Source organism: Siphateles boraxobius, unplaced genomic scaffold (assembly GCF_051911475.1).
Source record: "Siphateles boraxobius isolate OS27281-9 unplaced genomic scaffold, OSU_SipBor_1 16, whole genome shotgun sequence".
NCBI lineage: Eukaryota > Metazoa > Chordata > Actinopteri > Cypriniformes > Leuciscidae > Siphateles > Siphateles boraxobius.
In genome coordinates, this window is record NW_027508766.1 from 18938985 (window position 1) to 18956056 (window position 17072).

At 34.8% G+C, this 17072-nt stretch overlaps 1 protein-coding gene across 6 annotated transcripts in view; it reads right to left on the minus strand.

The window, feature by feature from the left end:
• Window positions 1–8138: 8138 nt before the first annotated feature.
• The window catches only part of abr (ABR activator of RhoGEF and GTPase), a 320646-nt gene continuing 311712 nt past the window's right edge, over window positions 8139–17072 (minus strand). For all 6 annotated transcript variants that reach the window (XM_077231905.1, XM_077231903.1, XM_077231907.1 and 3 more), the window contains 5 exons: window positions 16313–16452; window positions 14663–14797; window positions 14382–14487; window positions 10877–11027; window positions 8139–9626 (listed from right to left, as the gene is read on the minus strand). In XM_077231905.1, the coding sequence (XP_077088020.1) occupies window positions 9537–9626; window positions 10877–11027; window positions 14382–14487; window positions 14663–14797; window positions 16313–16452 (622 nt within the window). In that variant the 3' untranslated portion in view covers window positions 8139–9536. The remainder of the gene's footprint in view (window positions 9627–10876; window positions 11028–14381; window positions 14488–14662; window positions 14798–16312; window positions 16453–17072) is intronic.

Genomic DNA, 17072 nt, shown 5'->3' on the forward strand with positions numbered 1-17072 from the left:
AAGATTAGTTAGAAAGAAAGAAAGAAAGAAAGAAGAAAGATTAGTTAGAAAGAAAGAAAGAAAGAAAGAAAGAAAGAAAGAAGAAAGAAGAAAGATTAGTTAGAAAGAAAGAAAGAAAGAAATAAGAAAGATTAGTTAGAAAGAAAGAAAGAAAGAAGAAAGATTAGTTAGAAAGAAAGAAAGAAAGAAGAAAGATTAGTTAGAAAGAAAGAAAGAAAGAAAGATTAGTCAGAAAGAAAGAAAGAAAGAAAGAAAGAAAGAAAGAAGAAAGATTAGTTAGAAAGAAAGAAAGAAAGAATTAGTTAGAAAGAAAGATTAGTTAGAAAGAAAGAAAGAAGAAAGAAAGAAGAAAGATTAGTTAGAAAGAAAGAAGAAAGATTAGCTAGAAAGAAAGAAAGAAATAAGAAAGATTAGTTAGAAAGAAAGAAAGAAAGATTAGTTAGAAAGAAAGAAAGAAAGAAAGAAGAAAGAAGAAAGATTAGTTAGAAAGAAAGAATTAGTTAGAAAGAAAGATTAGTTAGAAAGAAAGAAAGAAAGAAGAAAGATTAGTTAGAAAGAAAGAAAGAAAGAAAGAAGAAAGATTAGTTAGAAAGAAAGAAAGAAAAAGAAAGAAAGAAAGAAAGATGAGTTAGAAAGAAAGAAAGAAAGAAAGAAAGAAGAAAGATTAGTTTGAAAGAAAGAAAGAAGAAAGATTAGTTAGAAAGAAAGAAGAAAGATTAGCTAGAAAGAAAGAAAGAAGAAAGATTAGTTAGAAAGAAAGAAAGAAAGAATTAAATAAGAAAGAAAGATTAGTTAGAAAGAAAGAAAGAAAGAAAGAAGAAAGATTAGTTAGAAAGAAAGAAAGAAAGAATTAGTTAGAAAGAAAGATTAGTTAGAAAGAAAGAAAGAAAGAAAGAAGAAAGATTAGTTAGAAAGAAAGAAAGATTAGTTAGAAAGAAAGAAAGATTAGTTAGAAAGAAAGAAGAAAGATTAGTTAGAAAGAAATATTAGTTAGAAAGAAAGAAAGAAGAAATATTAGTTAGAAAGAAAGAAAGAAAGAAAGAAAGAAAGAAAGAAAGAAAGAAAGAAAGAAGAAAGATTAGTTAGAAAGAAAGAAAGAAAGAGAAAGAAAGAAAGAAAGAAAAAAGAAAGATTAGTTAGAAAGAAAGAAAGAAAGAAGAAAGATTAGTTAGAAAGAAAGAAAGAAAGAAAGAAGAAAGATTAGTTAGAAAGAAAGAAAGAAAAAGAAAGAAAGAAAGAAAGATGAGTTAGAAAGAAAGAAAGAAAGAAAGAAGAAAGATTAGTTAGAAAGAAAGAAAGAAAGAAGAAAGATTAGTTAGAAAGAAAGAAGAAAGATTAGCTAGAAAGAAAGAAAGAAGAAAGATTAGTTAGAAAGAAAGAAAGAAAGAAAGAATTAAAGAAGAAAGAAAGATTAGTTAGAAAGAAAGAAAGAAAGAAAGAAAGAAAGAAAGAAGAAAGATTAGTTAGAAAGAAAGAAAGAAAGAATTAGTTAGAAAGAAAGATTAGTTAGAAACAGTGGCGGTTCTAGACCATTTCAACTGGGGGGGCCAACCTGGGGCCAGTTGTACTGTTAGAGGGGCCAGTTACATTTAGACCTTATTGTTGTCATATCATTTTCTGCACTGCACTGCAGGCATTAACAGGCAAAATACCATGTTTATAATCATTCAACAATGCATTTGCATTTCCATTATATTTTTACATTTGCATTACATATTCACTATTAGTCACAGTAACTGTAATTGACATGATGTCCTTCTTTCTCTTCATTTTGGTGAGAACTATAGAGCAAAAGCAATGGGGACCAAGAAGCGTATTAATTAATTTACTGAAAATAACTGACTTGCTAGGTAACTACTAACCGTTTACAGGGTTCCTGCACACTTTTCAAAGTCAAATTTAAGGCTTTTTAAGACCTGAAGAAATCAAAATTCATACCGTACATTAGGGGTGTGCAATATTGAAAAAATATATCTCAATATTTTCAATGTTTTGTTGATAATTAGATGATATTTTACTGATTGTGTTTTTGTGCTGGTGCCATGGCTGGTTTAGGCCTGTTGTTGACAGCAGACTTACAAAGATATTCATATTTTTTAATATTCTATGCAGTGGTCAGTTAACAGCAGGGACTGAAATTAATTTTTTTATTCATTTTTTATTAATTTAATTTGCCACCTTAAATTGATTTCCAGGGGCATTTTCACCTATATATGGACATTCTTTCTAAACTTATTTAGAGTTATGAATCACCTTTTATGTCAAATACTAACATTCAAATTATACAGTAATTATACTTATTTATACAATAATACTTAATTATACAGTACCACTGTTACCAGTCAAATGAAATAATTTAATCAATATCCATCTTTGCAGTGCAGAGGTGACACAGAAGCGGCATTAATATATTTACACTCCATTTATAATTGCATAAATAAAGCTATGAGATTTTTTTTAAATCAATATTTAAATATGAAATGATTTCTAATTGTAATGTTCTAATTAAAGGGTACTTTAAATATGAAACTAAAACCGCCAGTAGGCGGCGGCAAGTCACGGTCTTCATAAGTGAGTTGAGGGATTCATTCATTCAACCGATTCGTTCAAAAGGCTGATTCATTCGGGAAAGGAGCAAGTGATTCCTTCAAAACGCGGATTTCAGTCAATAAATCATCGCTGTCTGTTGCATTGAGACTCTGCTACGGTTTCATTTTGAAATTCTAGTCGGCGAAATAAAGGGAAAACAAACAATATTGACAATATTGTGTCTAAAAAGTAACTCCCAATGTTCACTTATTGTTAATTTAACTGTTGTAAAACATCAATATCACAGTTGCAATTGTGCACGGGAAAACGGCACTCTTGCTGATCTGATATTCTAATATAAGAACATAATATGATATAAATATAAGACATAAACTAATTTGGGGACATAGCCTACCTATGAACCGCACACAGCAGTGAAAGGACGAGAGATAAACGCGATGTCAGCTCACAGTGCCTCGTATACAGTTAAAACATTGATTACAATATCATAATAGACAATACACATCGCACACCCGATACGCACATAAAGAATGAACTTGCAACTGACCAGCTTTCTCCTTCTCTCCTCTCTCGCGTGCAGGAGACAGACGTTATTCTGCCGCGATTCCCGCGAATGTGATGCGAATTGTCACGTGAACAAGCAAATCCACAAAGATAGAATAATAAATTAAAAAAAATACGCATACAACGATAGCAAAAAAACAGTTTTGTAAAAAATATTTCACACTCCACATTTAGGGGGGCCACAAGGGGGGCCAAGCTTGTTGTCACAGGGGCACGGGCCCCCCTGGCCCCCCCTCTAGAACCGCCACAGGTTAGAAAGAAAGAAAGAAAGAAAGAAGAAAGATTAGTTAGAAAGAAAGAACGATTAGTTAGAAAGAAAGAAAGATTAGTTAGAAAGAAAGAAGAAAGATTAGTTAGAAAGAAGAAATATTAGTTAGAAAGAAAGAAAGAAGAAATATTAGTTAGAAAGAAAGAAAGAAAGAAAGAAAGAAAGAAAAAAGAAAGATTAGTTAGAAAGAAAGAAAGAAAGAAGAAAGATTAGTTAGAAAGAAAGAAAGAAAGAAGAAAGATTAGTAAGAAAGAAAGAAAGAAAGAAAGAAAGAAAGAAAGAAAGAAAGAAGAAAGATTAGTTAGAAAGAAAGAAAGAAAGAAAGAAGAAAGATTAGTTAGAAAGAAAGAAGAAAGATTAGTTAGAAAGAAAGAAGAAAGATTAGTTAGAAAGAAAGAAAGAAAGAAAGAAAGAAAGAAAGAAAGAAAGAAAGAAAGAAAGATTAGTTAGAAAGAAAGAAAGAAAGATTAGTTAGAAAGAAAGAAAGAAAGAAGAAAGATTAGTTAGAAAGAAAGAAAGAAAGAAGAAAGATTAGTTAGAAAGAAAGAAAGAAAAAGAAAGAAAGAAAGAAAGAAAGAAAGAAGAAAGATTAGTTAGAAAGAAAGAAAGAAGAAAGATTAGTTAGAAAGAAAGAAAGAAAGAAAGAAAGAAGAAAGATTAGTTAGAAAGAAAGAAAGATTAGTTAGAAAGAAAGAAAGATTAGTTAGAAAGAAAGAAGAAAGATTAGTTAGAAAGAAGAAATATTAGTTAGAAAGAAAGAAAGAAGAAATATTAGTTAGAAAGAAAGAAAGAAAGAAAGAAAGAAAGAAGAAAGATTAGTTAGAAAGAAAGAAAGATAGATTAGTTAGTAAGAAAAAAAGAAAAAAGAAATATTAGTTAGAAAGAAAGAAAGACAGAAAGAAGAAAGATTAGTTAGAAAGAAAGAAGAAAGATTAGTTAGAAAGAAAGAAAGAAAGAAAGAAGAAAGATTAGTTAGAAAGAAAGAAAGAAATAAAGAAAGAAAGAAGAAAGATTAGTTAGAAAGAAAGAAAGAAAGATAGATTAGTTAGTAAGAAAGAAAGATAGATTAGATAGATAGATAGATAGATAGATAGATGGATAGATTGATAGATAGATAGATAGATAGATAGATAGATAGATAGATAGATAGATAGATAGATAGATAGATAGATAGATAGATGGATAGATGGATAGATAGATAGATAGATAGATAGATAGAAAGAGATAGACAGATGGATAGATAGATAGATAGATAGATAGATAGATAGATAGATAGATAGATAGATAGAAAGAGATAGATAGATGGATAGATAGATAGAAAGAGATAGATAGATGGATAGATAGATAGATAGATAGATAGATAGATAGATAGAAAGAGATAGATAGATGGATAGATGGATAGATAGATAGATAGATAGATAGATAGATAGATAGATAGATAGATAGATAGATAGATAGATAGATAGAAAGAGATAGATAGATGGATAGATGGATAGATAGATAGATAGATGGATAGATAGATAGATAGATAGATAGATAGATAGATAGATAGATAGATAGATAGATAGATAGATAGATAGATAGATAGATAGATAGATAAGTTCATTAGTACATATAGAATGGTAGTTTAATTGAGTCTTGGGCTTCAGGGAGTTTAGATTTGAGTTTTTGTGTTGTACACTGCTGGGCCACCGTAGCCTTGGCTCAATTTGAACTGTTGCAATGAAAGTCAATGGGATTTTTATGATTTTTAATATTAATTTTTAAGAAATCTGAAAGTCAAATCAGTCTGAAAAGATATAGCACACTAAGTCAGAACAGTCTGAAGGTCTGACCCGAGTTTGGAGTTTGTAGAGTTAAAGCTCTAGGAGGAGTAGCAGTCAGAAAATTTTGGTTAAGAAAAAGAAGAAGAAAAAGAATAATAATAAGTTTAAATAGGATTTCAGTAAGTTGGCTTTCACAAGCCAACTTAATAAGTGCTTTTGAAGTATGGGATCGAATATTCAGCAACCCAAGCTTTATCATTTGTTCATTTGTATTATATCCTTTTTTAATTTGTTGAACATCAATTAAATTTAGATGGGTTTGGAATTTTTTTTGTATTTCCTAATTTGGGGAACAGACACAGTCTCTGATGATATCTAGGTGAAAGAGATATCCCATCTCAATGGGATGGGATTTATCTGACCTCAGTGACGTGAGACAGCTAGCAGGCGGTTGGTTTAGCCAGTTTGTCTGCTTCCTGACCTGAGCCCCAGATTGTCATGTTTGAGCTCTGAGACTATGTGCCATATTACTAGAGAGCAGAGCAGCACCACCCCAGGAGGAATGAATACCATCTCTTTTCAACAGGTCAGGTCTGCCCCAAAAACTTTTCCAATTGTCTATGAATTCTATATTATTTTGCAGACACCACTTAGAGGGGTTCTTTTTCAACTACAGAGTAGTCCTTTGTCAAAAGTTGTGGAAGCTGTCAGCTGTCACAGCTGTCAAAGTTCTGGAAGCAAAAGCCACAGTTCCTTATATTCCGACATATCTGGATGGATCTGAGACAGGATACCACCTATGCCATAGTTCGAAGCATCTGTTGTGACAATTGCGGGCAAAGCAGGGTCAAATAAAGCTAATGCAGGCCTCTCTGCAATCAGTTCTTTCACTTTCTGGAAACTTCTGTGTGCTTTGGTGATCCATGTGAAATTTCCGTGGTAATACTTTACAATAAGGTTCATTAGTTAACATTAGTTAATGTATTAACTAACATGAACTAACCATGAACAATCCATTTGTTATTATTTTTTAATCTTTGTTAATGTTAGGTAATACAAATACAGCTGTTCATTGTTAGTTTATGTTAGTTCACAGTCCATTCACTAATGTTAAAAAGATTTTAATAAAGTATCAGTAAATGTTAAAATTAACATGAACAAAAATTAATAAATGCTGTATACATACAGTTCATTAGTTAATTACATTAGTTAACATGAACAAATAATGAACCTTATTGTAAAGTGTTACCATTTTCGTTTCCTCTGGGCTCTCATAGGCTCAACAACTGCTGCGTAGCTCGGAATAAATTTAGCATACCAAGCAGAGAGACCTAGAAATAATCTTAGTGTGGACGCATCTGAAGGGCATTTTGTATTGCCTCCAAGTGGCTGTTGTCTGCCATCAACCCCTCTTCGGAAATGGTGTGTCCCAGGAATGTAGATATCTCCTGGTGTAACTTACATTTCTCTTCATTTAGACGCAAACCTGATTCTTGCAGTTTGTGCTGCACTGTTTTGAGGTGGGCATCATGACAATTATATCATCCAGATAAAACTGGACACCTGAAACATCTCTGAGAATAATAGACATCAGTTTTTGAAATGCTGCTGGGGCTGACACTGATCCATAACAGATTATCTTAAAAACGGAACAGGCCATGATCCATAACAGATTATCTTAAAAACGGAACAGGCCATCATGTGTTATAAATGCAGTCAGGTCTCTGCTTTCGTCATGTAGTGGAACCTGATGGTACACATATGCAAGATCGATTGTTGAAAACAACACAGTGCCTCTCAACTGTGAAAACAGTTCCTCGATGTGTGGAATGGGATAGCAGTCCACAATGATTGCTTTGTTGGGTTCCCTGAGATTCACACATTCTGATATAGTGTCAAACTTTACTACAGTTTACTATAAGTTGATCAGGCAATAAGGCAAGGCATCCACTCTTTCCATAATGTCTACCACTAACAGATGGTTCAGCTCAATAGACACAGGATCCCTTAAAGAAAAAGGCAGCCTGCAAAATGTGTGTTGCACAGGGATAGCATTTTCACGGAATTTTACTTTATCTACAAAGTTTTTTGCACAGCCAAAGCTTGGTGTGGCAGAATGAGACACCTGCTGCACAGGCTGTTTTTGGAGGTGATTACGTAATATCTTCCTTGAACCTGTGCCTAAAAGGAAGTCTATGCCCATCAGTGGGTTTTCACTTTTCATAACATAGAATATAGCAGGTACTGAACATTCTTCATTTTGTGCACAAGTCTTAATACATCAAGTACAGGAAGGTCATCTTTTGAATATCTGACAAGACGCACATCAGACTGTTCCAGGGACAGCTTAGAAAAGTACTGCTTGTATATACACTCTGGCAACAAAGATCCTGTATCAACACTTGATTATTGTAGTGCCTGACAATATACCCACTTCAATGTTACACAATTTTGTTTGCAGCAGGAGATGTGCTAGTCATGTACAAAACTGTCAGTTCAGGAACTTAAATTTCACAGATGTTCTGTTTCCGTGCAGAGTAATGATACTGGATCTTGAAAGCAGGGATTTGATCCCATCTAGACACAAAAGCATTCAGGCACTGCTCAGGCTCTTTAAATTCATCACAAAGGTGTTCACCTCCAGTTTATGTGCAGGCCATTCCAGTTTTATCATTTTTATATCGATCTCACTTCTGAAAAAGAAAATTATGAACTAACTTTGTGATAATGTTGTGTAATGTAGCATTGTTTGAGCATGTGAGCACATTGCACTTTATGTAATTGATTATCACTGGAGTTTTATAAGCTTTTTATATGCCATGCTGTAAATTATTTAAAGTTTTTTACAGCTATGAACTGTTTGATTTTTTTTTTTTGTTAAACTTTTGCTGTAATATATCCAACAATTCACACCATTGTAAAATCATCTCCCCCAAGCATATTTAAGATTTTTGACTTAAGACATACCTTTAATAAAACAAAAGACATGCTGTGCTCAAGGTACAATTTTATTTATTTTACTTTTGTGGAAAAAAGTCACATCAACATTTACCCTTGTTAATACAGTATACTCAATATCTTTCCAACAGAAATACAATACACCAGTTTTTAATTTCCTTTTAATCTTATATTAAAATATCAGATAGTTAGCAATCTAACAGTGCTTATGAAGTACGTCACCAGATTTTTTTCCCCCCTCTGCTCTGCCAGTGGCCTTCAGCAGTGAAGTAAAAATAATAATTAAATAAAATCATAATACAAAAATGAGCTTTTGTGTTTTCCTGCCTACTTTTTATCTGACAAGCTGAACATGCAAAAAAGGGCATTAACACAGATCTTTCTACAGAATACACTGAAGCATCACCAGACACTTCAAATTGCAAAGGTGACATTAACAATGTTACCTGACAATGTTTCCTCAAATCAAGACATAAAGTTTAGAATTTTCCAAGTATAATCTTACTACATTGCATTTCATGACTTGTCCCAAAAGCTGGCTCATTTAACTGTTATTTTCTCTCTTCTAAAGTATAATCAAGTCTATACCGACAGTTAGAATGAATCAAAAATAGGCCAAAAATCGCAAATGAAGGACTCAATAGAGTCTCAAAGTGTATTAGACTGTACAGGCACAATTAACAGTACATATTCGAATAAATATGGCAATTTTTGGCCTGGATGTACTTGGACAAGGAAGGTCTGGGATTTTCAATGTTTTGCCCATGAGGAAAAACTTACAGCAGATTTTATTTTTAACAAAAGCATTTGCTCTGTCTCTCTCTTACACGCACACACGCACGCACACACGCACGCACGCACGCACGCACGCACACACACACACACACACACACACGCACGCACACACACACACACACCTCACTGCCCTTGTAACACAACTGTACAAAAGCTTATGAAACAAAACAAAAACAAATAATATTCATAAAACATGGAAATGCTGATGTTTATTGGAATGTCTCTTGGGGAAGAGAGCAATTGCAGTTCACTTCCAGCCTCGGGATCACTGAACTGGGCTTTAGAGGAGCCATCACAACAGATGCAGACATCCCAGCATGCATCTGCAACTCTGACTAACCAACATTCCAGGACACTAATCTTCAGATGGGACGGTAAACAGGGTGTTTAATGTGGTAGGAAGTGTGTTTGTGTTTGTCAGGACTCCTGTGTGATAAGTACATTTCTATAAGGTGATACCGAATCCTGGGCTCGCTCCAGATCACCCTCCTCTCGGTGCAGTTCTTCTCCGTGCTGGAGTGAAGCTTAAGCCCCCTTTACACATGAACATGACTGGAGACAACAAATGCAGGGGAGAGCGGGCACAGTCTCTGTGTCCCCCTGCTGGACCATTGGCTTTGTACAGAAGTGGTGGGTTAGACGTCAGTTGAGAAATAGAGTGTATTCTTCTTCAGCTCAGCGAAGGATATTGGTGGATGCTGCAGGTAGTACAGCAATACCTGAACCTGTGACAGAGGAGGAAGAGAGAGGATGACTACAGTGATGCAATGATTATACTATCCTGACTCTAACAATCTCACAGCATTAAACATAAAACTGTCAGCATTATTCACCTGAACCACTAGATGGTGCTCCAACTCCTGCATGAACACCACTGTGAGTTATACTGAATAAACTGATAAAAAAAAAAAAAAAAACTGGGAACTACTACTTTTTAGTATAAAACTTGCTAGATTTGTTTAGAATCAGTTTAGAACCAGTACTGACTGAAGAAGAGGGAATGAGCACAATAATGTGTTCCAACCAGGCACAACAAAAGAGGACACAATATTTATAGTACCGTAATAACAATAATGGTTTTCAAGGACTACAATCAGAGATCTCACTTATCAAACAATATCTTTAGTATTTTTTAAATTCTAAAAAAAAGTAAATAGATTGATAAAAATATACTAATAAAACAAAATGGTAAAAATAAGTGCAGCACATGGGAATATCAACAAAGCCCTAGAACTTTCAATGCATTAAAGAGCAAATAGAAAGAGGGCATACACTTCTTATACGATTCTAATTAACCTCTTGATGCACACCCCCTTTTGAGCCCAAAACAGGAAAATGATATGCCTGAACTCAAATGGTTGTCTTTCCTTTACCCTTTAGAGTATGAGCATAGTTGTGGTATCATTTGAAAGAAGACGGATGGAGCTTTATTCTCAAAGTTTCAGAATGAATACAAAATAAACTAAAATATGATAAATTAAAATTCATTAAAATATGATAATAATAAGAATGCTTGCAACTGCTAGAAATATGATCAATACAAAGAGACAAGTCTTAAGAAGTTATGTTTATGTTTGCAGGATGGAAACTTCTGTCACGGCTGGTTAAGACTTTTGGCTCATGTAGATTGTTCAGTTTGAGATATGTCATTCACAAACCAAAGGGCAAAACAGTCAAAGTGCCTCTTCAATTCTGATACAGTAATCACGCTGGTTTAAATGACACATGACCGCATAAATAAACGTTTGAACTGAAGATGGCCTGGGGTCGTTGTGTAATGACAATACGGAAATCAGGAAAATGGATTAATCACAGACCACATCAGTTTCACTGTAATAATGATACACTGAAAGTGTATAGTGTATACCCATTATAGTGATATACAATCTATCCACGCTGGGCAAGACTCCACGAGTCCTTTCCATACACTTTAAAACTCTTGACATGAGGATTCACTGTGTAAGTCAGGACTGACCTGTGCCATGACATCATGTGACCAGATGTCGGAGGCCAGCGTGATGTGGGCCTTACTGCTCTCTGACTCTGAGGGTCTCAGCAGAGTTGGGCCAAACACTGTGGCCAAATTATGCAGAGACATCTTATTAACCGGCTCCTTCTCTGCCACCCTAAAATGAGAGGAAACCAAACATCAATACTGTCACATCTCGTTAACAATCATTAAGTTGAATGTTTCACAGTTTATGATGACTCAACACATGCACTGTAGCTCAAGTGTGATGTACAGAGTTAGCCAGCAGGCGTCTAGAATGAGCAGTGTTCATGATGTGCAGTGAATGTGATGTGTTAATTGGCGGCAGTTACAGTTGGCAATAACGTCTCTAGAGAGATTATTTGTGACAGTGTTTATAAACCCGAGGCCTAGCTTGCTAATTCCCGACGTTTCAGAGAGATTTGTGTGAATTGCGACAGCAGTTTCACATGTACTAAAATAAAACATTTATGATGGTGACTAAACTGATGTTGATATAAGGTGTCTGGCTTTAAAGAGTCAATGTAAACAACATTTAATCCAGACCTCTCTTAGGTTTGACCTCATGTAGTAAATTTGTTGAAAATTGCTGTTTACTGCTTAAAGAAGTTTGGGGTCGGTAAGATTCTTTATTGTTTTTGAACAAATATACTCATCCAGACTGCATTTACAGTAGGTAGTCAACCAAAATGCCTATTCATGGCATTAAAAACAACCCTGTCACACGTGACACTTGTTCGCAAAATCACCACCAGGTGGCACAAAGGGACGTTTTGCAACATTGCTCTGTGTAATTGTGACAATCTAGGCTACTTGTAAATGAGATAAAATAATGAAATAAATTACTGGTAATAATAATAGTAATATAGTATTATAACATTTAAACTTGGCTAATTATGTATCATATAAGTGCTTAATGTTCCAGTTGTTTGACTCCTGTTACAGTGAAATATTGCAGTGATGGAAGTGTGCTTACATTTTACTATACAGTACTAGCCAGTATTTTAGATTTTTAGACGAGGTGTGCATTATGCCTTTAAATAAATAAAACGACAGAAAAGGTGGATTTTTAGGTGGAACAGAGCTATAGTTTTCTTACAAATACATTTATTTACTTTGTCAATATTGTGAGCAAATTAGTGTGACTAAATAATTTAAATATAAAATGTTCGAAACTACATTTAAGCTAATTAAGCCTAATTCACTGATGAATTTCAACAGGTCATGCATGCACACAGTTTCACTGTAATAATGGTACACTGAAAGCTATAAGCAGAGCACTGATGTGCATCTTTAAACTTTTAAACACACCAAACCACAACACATTATAGCGATATACAATCTATCCATGCTCCACGAGTCCTTTCCATACACTGTAAAATTCTTGACATGAGGATTCACTGAGTAAGTCAGGACTGTGTGCAATGACATTGTCGGACCAGAAGTCGGAGACCAGCGTGATGTGGGCCTTACTGCTCTCTGACTCAGAGGGTCTCAGCAGAGTTGGGCCACACTACAAGCGTACTGCACCCGAGCCCAACTTAATCGCGAACCGCGTCCGTGCACAGTACGCAGAGATCACACTAGTCAAACGAACCAGAATTTGGGGGTCAAACGTGCTTGGGCGTACACTATGAAATGATCTTGCGTGAATTCTCTTTGTTTGTCTGTCTCAGACGCTCCTAATAGATATGGGGGATTGGGAAGGATAGTGTAGGACAATATAAAGATGTAAAAAAGTGTCAGATAGCCTGCCTGATAATGTGTTTTAACTTAAAGAGCAGGCAAAGGCAAAGTTCGTTTCAGGATAAATGCCTCAATGTGTCCAATCTTATTAAGCGTTTCAATTAGTTTTGTAGGGTTTAGAATGTTTCAGCCGTGTGTTATTATTGTCAACAATCTGGTATTACCTAACATGAACTGTTGAGGAACGTGGCGGTCAACTTTTATGGAAAAAAGGCTAAATAATTTGTTACAGTTTGTTTTTGTAATTGGTGTGTATGATGCGCAGCGGCATATACAGTATAATTATATACAATTATATTATATAATTATATTATATAATATGAAGTGTTTCTTTCTTCCATTTGTGAACATTTAATTTCATTACCTACATGAGAGAGGGAGCACATCAGCGAAGGGAGACAAAAAAACTTGCTGGAAGAGATCCAGCGTGTCCGAGAGAGAGGCAAAGAAAAACTCTGCTCTTAATTAATGCTGTCAGAAAATTTTATTAATCTATTGATGTCAGCAAACATCATTGAAGGGGAAATATTTAAAATGTTGTTTTACATCGGAAAGTGTTTCGAATCAATAAATTAATAAATTTTTATTTGTGACAAATATTAAACTAGAGACAAAATAATTATGTAGTTCCAAGAGCCTGAACCTCGAGCCCGGGAATTGAACTCAGATCACCTGTAGCATGGCTACGGTACATGATATATAGCGCTGCCCCCAAGGCTTCTGCCTTATCACTGTTAAAACTACGCTATCACTCTTAATACTCCAAATGTGTAGCCTATATAATTCACATTTCTATATTTTTTTTTATTTTATTACAAGGAGAAATTAACAGAATACATATTAAGAATATTTTTTTTATAAAGCGGGGTATTAGTACCTCGCCATTAGTACTTAGTCCATGAAAAAGTAAACAATTTTGACATTTAGGCTACTGTTCTGTTTGAATTCATTCTAAATGAATGATAGTATTTTATTGATAGTATTTATTTTTTGTAATCTCCAAATGGCGCAGTTGACTGCTGCTCGCAAAAACTGTGAAACATCCACATGTGAAACGTGAAAATCTATGGTTATAGTGACTCTTAGGGATTAAGAGCAGAAACGCATTTCCCGCCGCAACCATGGCGGTACCCGTGGCGGCCTAAAAAGCATTCTGGTTGAGTATCATCTGTATTTGTTAAAAACAGTAATATTGTGAAATGTGACCCTGGACCACAAAACCAGTCACATGGGTCATTTTTTTTTAATTGAGATTTATACATCATATGATAGCTGAAAAAATAAGCTTTCCATTTATGTTTAATGTATGGTTTGTTAGGATAGGACAATATTTGGCCGGGATACAACTATTTGAAAATCTGGAATCTGAGGGTGCAAAAAAATCTAAACATTGAGAAAATCGCCTTTAAAGTTCTACATTCATGTTTGTGATTGTGCTACATTCACTCAGAAAAATAAATAAATGTTTTATATATTTACGTTAGGAAATTTACTAAATATCTTCATGGAACATGATCTTTACTTAATATCCAAATGATTTTTAGCATAAAAGAAAAATCGATAATTTTGACCTATACAATGTATTGTCGGCTATTGCCACAAATATACCCTTGGTACTTGTGACTGTTTTTTGTGATCCAGGGTCACAAATATTATTACAAAAAAAAAAAAAAAAAAAAAAATTCATTAAATCATTATAATATTCTTATTTGCTGCTCAGGAAACACTGTGTGTGGGCTCTTACCTCTTCAGGTGTTCCAGTAGGGAGAGGAAAGTGATGAGATTTGGGTCTGGTAGTGACCGCAGCAGATGCATCATGCAGTTTTCTTTTGCTGCAGGATCTGATAGAGCTGTGATCAAGAGGAGTGTGATGATATTATTACACTAAATCATATGGATTCAAATGACCCTATTTACTACATATCACACTGTTATAACATAAAAATAAATAGTATAAAAATGTTTTAATGCTCTTTTAGGATGTTGAAACAATAAATGTGAAAGATCACATATGAAAAGTCATACCAATGCCCTCCATGAAGGCCGGGTACAGCCGGTCTGTGAGAAGAGGTTCTGGCAGCTCTCTGAAATACAATTTCAGTGTCCCTGCTATAGCATTAATGTCCATATCACTTAACATCATCAGGATATCTTTGGTATCTGAGTGAGAGAGACGGAGAGACGGAGAGAGAGAGAGAGAGAGAGAGAGAGAGAGAGAGAGAGAGAGAGAGAGAGAGAGAGAGAGAGAGAGAGAGAGAGAGAGAGAGAGAGAGAGAGAGAGAGAATTGTGTAAATTATTTGCCACATAACAAATGCAGGTTGAGTAATAAGCTCCTGGCATGACATATGACATAATAGTGAGTAACACATATATGTTATCTTAAGGTACGGCTCTGGATACTTCCTGCAGACTCTGTGTGAGTTTATTGAGCCAGCTGACAGCTGGAGGGGGTCAGGCCTCTGCATGGCCTTTCCCACAACACTGTTGCTGCTTTTAGACTCAATACACAGACCTTACAAAAAACAGAGAGAGTAAACAGAAACCAAAAAGAGACTGATGGGAAATAATCAAGAAAAGTCAAAGTGGAGAAAAATAAGGGAAGGGATCTGTTTTTTGCACCAGATTAAAAGCCACTCTGTGCGAAGCTGATGCAAACTGCCATGCCATCCCCGCCCACAACAGATTCAAATCAGATTGCAAAGATACCACCATGTCCACATAAAAAAATAAAGTCCTCCTGTAGTCAATAGTTTTTGTCAAAAATTCCTATGAAAATAATTTCTTCATGCCTTAAAATAACTTGAATGTAACTCTACACACTTGATTCATTTAGTATACATGGATCCACGAATATGCATATTTGTCCCCGCCTCCACTCAATCACATAATCTCAGAATACATGATTCATATTTACTGTAGTAAACTCTACACAATAGCAAGTGGAAATAATGGTTTAATTCAGCCATATATGTTTGAAACAGAAACTGATTCAGAAGAAGTGAAAGAGCGAATTATTGCGTTTTATGTATCGCTCTCTACGTCGAAAACATAACGTTAATTGATATGATTAACATTTGGCTTGACTACATTAACAAACAGTTAATAATGTGTTGTTAATGTTACACAAACCATGTTCCCATTCGCCATCTCAGAGTCAGAAAGCTGCCTTCTAAAAATCAACATCCTAAGAAGAAACACTTTGAGCAACTTAGAACATCAGTGGAGAAAGGGATATAGATCTTCATAACATTGTAATATACATTATATACATACAATTCACCCGCTATATTGCCAAATGTACCAGATTTTTCATATCAACAGAACAATATACCAGGAGAATCTGGCTTCTCTTGAGACGCCCTTGCTTCGCAGCATAGTTAATGATGCTAAAGCACGCCCTGCATGTTGACGGGATTGGTTACAACATGTTTGTGACGGTATGAGTCTTTGAGACTGTCTTTGGTAAACTGCATTTTTTAGAAGAAAGTACACAGCAATGATGTTGACTGATGAATTTGCACATGGTTTGTCTTAAAGCATATTAAAAACGCCCTATAGACATATAAACAACATTAAAAACTAGATTTTAAGGCTCATTTTGTACTTCTGCATATATAGTAGTTGTCATATCCTAGTTTGAGCGTGTGAAGTGTGATTGGCTAAGAGTCTCTTACTGGCGTCAAACGCAGCTTTGAGAGCCTGGATGTCTGTGGCCACTCCAGAGATCCTGTAAATGCCAACTTCATCAATACCTCTCTTCTCCACCTCCTCAATGCATTGCCGCACAATGTATGGCACCTTAGATCGTTCGCGCCTGTGGAACAACAACAGGCAAAATAAGTGTACATGATGTAAACAATCTAAACATACAGAAAACAACTGTGCAGGCTTTTTTATGAATGAAAAATATTGCTGCTCAGCAGGGCTGGACTGGGGATAAAATTCAGCCCTGGACAAATCCAGCCCATCTGGCCCCAAGTTACCATGTGAATGTTTTGCTGGGTTATAGGGCCTTAAATTGGAGTCAATAAATTAATAAATAAAAAAGAACAGAAACAAATGATGATATATATATTATTGAATACATGGTAAATGGAGTTAACAAACTTAAAATTGCATTTTTGTCACATAGAAATTAACTTGACTGTAAAACATTGATTTTGAGTTATGATGAAGCAAATTTACTGCTATTAAATTCTGTCATAATTTACTTTCCCTCATGTCATTCCAAACCTGTATGACTTACTTTCCTTCTGTGAAACGCAAAGGAAAATATTTTGAAGAATGTTGTAACCAAACCATTTGGTTACCCTTGACTACTGTTTTGTGCAAGTGAGCGGCCGGATCGCATTAAGAGTTCTCTGTTAGAACGGTGTCGTGTTAACGGTCCCTAAGTTAATAACTAATGAACTTTGCAACGGAAGTGAATCAATC